Source organism: Thalassophryne amazonica, chromosome 6 (assembly GCF_902500255.1).
Source record: "Thalassophryne amazonica chromosome 6, fThaAma1.1, whole genome shotgun sequence".
In the NCBI taxonomy this organism is placed as follows: domain Eukaryota; kingdom Metazoa; phylum Chordata; class Actinopteri; order Batrachoidiformes; family Batrachoididae; genus Thalassophryne; species Thalassophryne amazonica.
The window spans coordinates 123,615,500-123,622,127 of NC_047108.1; the positions used below are offsets into that span (position 1 = coordinate 123,615,500).

General features: G+C 37.7%; 1 protein-coding gene across 1 annotated transcript in view; it reads left to right on the plus strand.

Moving 5' to 3' along the window:
* dennd2c (DENN/MADD domain containing 2C) overlaps positions 1-6,628 on the plus strand; it is a 58,379-nt gene that overhangs the window by 21,111 nt on the left and 30,640 nt on the right. The window contains exons 6-9 of the mRNA XM_034173346.1: positions 1,041-1,119; positions 1,327-1,368; positions 4,784-4,977; positions 5,677-5,786. Of these exons, the coding sequence (XP_034029237.1) occupies positions 1,041-1,119; positions 1,327-1,368; positions 4,784-4,977; positions 5,677-5,786 (425 nt within the window). The remainder of the gene's footprint in view (positions 1-1,040; positions 1,120-1,326; positions 1,369-4,783; positions 4,978-5,676; positions 5,787-6,628) is intronic.

Here is a 6,628-nt window from a genome sequence, read left to right on the forward strand (position 1 = left end):
ACTAACATTTAATGGAGGAAACAAAGGGTGGAAAAATAAAACGATTATTCAACAATTGATACAAAGTGGTTCTAAGTTATCTGTCAGTATTTTAAAAGAAGAAAATCGTAATCAGAGTGTGCACTGATCCTTTTGGTTTCTATTACACAAATGTTGAAGTGGTTTTCTTTGTGAGAAATGTCGGTAAAGGTGTATTCCGAATCTTATACCACAAACATAGCGCCAGTCTTGCCAAGTCTGCTCATAATATGCAATAATTTTTTAACACTAAAATTCAAAGTTTATGTTGCATTCAGTAGAAAGTTAGAATTTTTGACTTCCAAGGATGACAAATACAGCTTTATTAGCTTTATATATAGCTTTATTAGTTTATAAAGCTATGAATAAATGTTAGTCTCCCCACTAAGTAGTTTTGGCAAACATATTAAAAACATTGGTGCTAACTAACTAACATCATAGAGCAAACTTACTATATAAGAAATATAAAAAATAAAAACAGAAGTTAGCTGTGATATTGTGAAATACCACTGAAATAAAGGGATTTTACATTAGTTAGATTGTGAAAAATCAGATCAAAGTAAATTTGGTTATGAATTCCCATTATGTGAATTCACCCCAAAAATTAATTCCATCTACTAAATTTTGGCATTGACATTTTTACAGTTTTGATAAAACCTGTTTGTTGTTTATATGTATAATATATATTAAATTTAAGCAAACGGCCAACTAAGCAACCTAAATATATTTGAAAATGTAACCTCTTTGGCTGCATAACTAAACCTTTTGTGTTGCTTCACAAAATAATTTTATTTTTTGTGTAACTGTCACGTTGTGTCCGCTTCAAGATAACGCTCTGCTTCCTGTGCCAAGTTCAGCCTGTGTTAATTTAAGGAGACGTTTTCACTGATATTCATTGCTTTTAATAAAGGAGCACTGGAATGAAACATGCTGAAAATATAATTATGTACTTGCGCTGTGATTCCCTGTAATCATCCTTGTATAACGGATGCAAAATTACCTCTGTGTCCCACACAACGCAGTTCGTCAACAAGATTGAGACAATCTTCGATGACAAGAGAGGGAGGAAGCGAGTGAGGGGCCAAGGAGTCTCCATGCGAGGTCACAAGTATACACACACACACACAGCAACACGTTTGTACCAGGCCTTTCCTTGGAAATACCCAGCTTTTGATGATGCAGCTGCAGCAGGCGAAGTCACTGATTACAAAACAAAGGTCGACTGTCTGCATCTCATTATGGCTTCTTCATATTTGCCATTCCTGTGTTTCTGTCTAATCTCTGCCCTCGTTTAATTCTCATCAACAGAGGAGACCAGTGGGACGGAGAGCGACCCCGAGGACGCTAAAGGTCTGTAAGCGTTAATCTGTCTGTATGCAGGTTCTCCATTCGATGAAGGGTCAGTGGGTTCAATCCCCAATTGAAGTCTCGGTATATGCCCTATAAAATTAAGCAGTGAATGAGTCTATGCCTTCCAGGTTGTTGTAACAGTAACTCAAAAACTACAAATGTTTTCATCTTGTAAGTCTCCAAATTAAAAAAGGGCATATAATGATGATAAAGCAGTAATAATTTGATTAAGTCTGATGCACCAACTCAGTAGGAAAAGTGCATTTGTTTAGATTATTTTGTATGTCATGTACCTGCCTGTAACCTAGATATGCCTGAACCTGTTGCAGGGAATGATCTTATCACATGCATGACTAAATCACTAAATCAACTACACTAAACAAAGTGTAGTTGAAATTATCACATCTTTAATTTCAGCCACTAATTTCCATCATGCATGGGATGATGAGATCATTCTGTGAAACAAGCCCAGATCACTAGCTGCTGTGGACTTGTCTGTGTTTGTCCTTTCTGAGCATTTTATTGGAGCTATCCGAGATAATATGGCTTACTATGGTATTAATGGCCAATCTAAGAAGTTGGTGCTCCAGTATTTCCACTGAGTGAAATTTAGCAAGTATAGCCGTGCCACAGTTGTTAAGGAAATATGGCAGACATTGTTCTTGGTACTCTTACCCAAGCCACCTGTTACAAGAAGCACCACCCAATCTGCAAAAAATATGTTAGTCATCAGAATTCAGGTTACCTCAGCTGTTATCACTCACTAGCTTGGTAACTGTGAGATGGGTAGGTTAGGCTTCATTCATCCCACCCAGGCCACGTCTGTCTTGCTCATGCTCCACCTCTTTACCATTTATGGATTGGTGAGGAGTTAAGCGGAGTCAAGTGACTCTGCTCTGTCTGAGCTTTGAACCCACTCATCAGAAAACCTATGGTTGATGTCATAAATTTAACTTCTATTTAACCAGGTTAGTCCTATTGAGATCAAGATTTCTTTTACAAGGGAGACCTGGACAATTATAAAGTTTCCAAACCACCTAACCTGGATGTCTTTGGATGTGGGAGGAAGCCAGAGCACCTGGAGGGAACCCACACAAACATGGGGAGAACATGCAAACTATCACAGGTGGGACTCGATCCCATGACCTTTCTGTGTGGAGTTTGCATGTTCTCCCTGTGTTTATGTGGGTTTTCTCCGAGTGCTCTGGTTTCCTCCCACATTCAAAGACATGCGGGTTAGGTGGTTTGGAAACTTTAAACTGTCCATAGATGTGCGAGTGGGTGTGAATGTGTTTGTCTGTTTGTGGCCCTGCGACAGACTGGCGTCCTGTCCTGGGTGTACGCTGCCTCACGCTCTATGGCTGCTGGGATAGGATATATATATATATATATATAGTTTATTTAGCGCACGCACACACACACATACGTACACACTTATACATACACATACATGTATATACATAAAGTAAGAATAAAAAGAGAAAAAAAATACAATATGAGGATACTGTGCAGGGGAGAGGCAGAAGCCAAAGAGGCTTATCAAAGACCCAATCCCAAAAAACAAAAATGTCACAACAATAAGCAAAAGGATTATATCAATTCATAAAGTGTAAAATGTGTAAATCGGTCAAAACCAAGTAATATATTGACATTATAAATACTCATATAGGAGCTTTAATTTTAATCGACTTTTGTATCTGTTTAAGGTGATGGATGGATTTAGAAGATGTACTGTATTATTCCAAGATTTAACACCATGATATCTGATGTGACGCTGATAACGAGTTGTTCTATGCAAAAATAAATGCAAATATGAAGTCTGCTTGTTGGATAATTATGAATTTGATGGTTATGCACAAAAAAATATTTAATAAAAAAAGGCCAACTAATATCACAGTTGTGTATTGCCCCCTTTAACGTCAGTGACAGCTTGGAGTCTTTTGTGGACGAGGCTCTCTGATGGTGAAGCTGCCACTGAATATGTCTTGGACTTTATTTACATTAATTACAAAGAAATACAAACAGTATGGCACTTCATGGTAAATCTGCACGGAGTACACAGTTCTCAAAAACTGAGTGACTATGCATGAAGTAGAAGAGTGAGGAAAGCCACCAAGACACCCAGACAACCCAGGAGAAGTTATTGGTTTATGTGCCTGTGATTGGAGAAATTGTGCACAGTGCAAGCTTTGCATTTTACATCACTACTCTTAGCTCCACAGTGAAGTAGAACAGAGAAGGATTTTCTTTCACCAAAACAGATCGAATCCAGGCTTCCATCTCAGATGTACCTTCTGGCAATTTGTAGCTAAACATTCAGGTCTTCTTTTTAAGAAAATCCTCCTCTATACCACTTCATCATGAAGATATAATACACACACCATGTGCACATACGCACACACACAGACATGAATGTCTGTTTCTGAGTGTACAGTGCAGTTCTTTGTGTCATTAGATGCTCTTTGCTGTTTGATAAAGACATTTAGTCACATATATTTGCTTGAAATGAGCATAACTGCTAATTATATTTTAACTGGAGCCGACATGAGCAAAAGTTCAAAATAGTAACGCCATGATGATTGCTTGTTTAAAGAATGCTTTAAGTGTGACCCCAGTCAATTTTAAACATGTGCTGAAAGTAATCAATCCCTATTAACTGGCATGCACATAACTGGTACTCATGGTGCTTGTGCGTGCTAAAAATAAATGATGTGAAGCAGAAAACATAAGGAAAATGCTTCATAAGAGGAAAGCAATGACAGACTGTAGGAAAAGTGTTTCCCTCTGCTATGCATCAATGATGTTTAGCACACAAGAGCACCATGAGTATCAGTTATGTGCACCCCTGCATTAGTTTGTTTCCACCTCTCATTTTTTTAAACAAAAAGGCAGTTTAATGGTGTGTTTCTCATTTCAAGTCTAGAAAAAAATTTGAATGAATCATGATTTATTATTATTTTTTTTTCTGTATATAAGTCTCACCGGATTTTACGTTGCAGGACCTCTGGAACTAGTAAAAACACTCCGACTTATATTCTGGAAAATACAGTACAGTTTATCAACACACCTGATTTTCCACTGTAGATATCGAGACACGGTGTTGGCAATCACAGGAGATCAAGTTCTCAAAATATTTCCACACCATCCAATTTGGTCAAAAGTAATTTTCTTTAATGTATAATGCACATTGTTGTTTTTGTAACATTACCTACATTGCCTTTGTATGTTTCAACAATAAGACTCGTGGGAAATGTGGCTCTTTATTTTACAGTTGCAATTTATCTGAGATGGTTTTTATTATTGTAATCACCTTTACAGTTATCAAATGTTTAAAAAGGCCTCATATTACATTTGTGGTTTTGATGAGACTCGTCCCTGGACAACTGTTCCCATATTCTCCATTGTGTTTCTGCAGCACGCTCCAGGCGATCGGTTTACATCCATTCCTCACTGAAGCGTCGGCCGGGCTACAAAACCCTTGAGAAGGATCTGATCCAGCTGCAGCAGCAGCAGCTTTTCCAGATGTTTGTGGTCGTGTCGCTGAAAAAAGATGCCCAAGGAAACGCGTACTCTCCTGAAATCACACAACAGTTCCCCAAATGGTCAGAAGTTTGAACATTATCACGTTTTATTTTTATGAAAGAACAAAACTGAACTTGATCTTGAGCTTTAAAAGATTTTTTTTTTTTTTTATGTGATCATTTTAAGTGGATGTTTATGCTCACTTTTAAACATTTGGAGGGCCTCTTGTTTTTGGGAAAGTAGTACTTCTTTTCCAGTTTTTTTTTTCCTGTCTCTCCACACACACTCCACACTGATTTTCAATAACTAAATGATTGAAATGAAATTGAATACCAGTAACAATATAGAAAAAAAGTTTTTCATTCAGAAAAATTGGCCACCATGTCTGTATGTATGAATAATAATAATTTATATACCACTTTTAGGCAAATCTTTTTCACGTAATTAAAACATTGATGTGCAACAAAATTTTGCATCCATGAAAACGATTTAAAGTTGAAACATCAACTCTCAATAAAACATTCAAACTAACAGAGCTTAACATTAACTCAACTTTTGCCATGTCAGAATGCTTGTTTTTGTTTACTGTTGTACATTGAACAGATTCAGTCAGATTTTATCTTTCATTTTCATTTTTTAATACATGATTTTATATTTTACTCTTCTGCTCGTTTCTCAGTTTTTGAGTTACTTGCAGAGGAGACTATCCAAGTTTTGTGTTGATTTTAAAACAAGTGATCAAAAAATTGTGAAAATTTTCTTAATATTTTAAATGTTGGGTTTCAGTTTGACAGCACGTCTCGGCTCTCCAGAGAGGCTGAGGATCAGCTGAAAGTCATTCCCAAATTCTGCTTTCCTGACTGTGAGGATTGGAAGCCCTCTGCACATGTCCCAAGGTAACTCCTCTACTACTCAGTAGGATTGGCAGACCACAGTTACAGACGTGTTGATCCACATGGTTTGGCATGGGGATGAATCGCAGATTAACTGCAAATTAAAATAATTGTGTGAAACACAGATTTATTGTGAGGATGTCTTGTTTTAAAAGTAGTCACTGTTTAAATCTCATGTGCTGCAGTGAAACATGAACAGAGCATGTTAAAGACAGGCAGACTTGGTGCGCGTCGGTGTCCAAGCACGGAAAGAATCACTCCAAAGTAGTAGGAGTTGAGAACAGAATGTGGGTGCCTTGTCTACCCTGTGAAGGCAAACGCAGTTAGAGCTACAGCAGCTTGGAATTCGGGGGTGGGGTGGGGGCTGCCTGTGTGGGAGGACTCATTTGGCATGGCAAGGCTGTAGCTGTATGGGGCAATACCCAGAATGCATTGAATTATTATCATAATCCAGAATTTTTTTTTTTTGCAGTCAGCGTGACTTCTGGTCATGTGCATGCAGTGAGCACCTTTGCTTTGCAGCGCCTAGTCAAATGTGCTTTATTTCTGCATGTTACCTTACCATCGTGATACTGTTCACATGCGTTACCTCCAAATTCCTTTCATCACAGATGATACAGAAAGTTTGAGGAATATGACACTGTCACAGCTGAAAAAACAAATGAACACAATCTGTGTACGTGTTAACACTCGCTTTATGTCCACAACGCTGGTTACAATGCAGAAGTACGGCCAACTGCAAAGCTCAGCAAAATAATAAGTGTATCCTCAGAGTTCTTTATGCAATATGGAGAATCAGATGAAATAAGTAAGTAAGTACCTAGAAGACGTTCAGTTTTATTTTC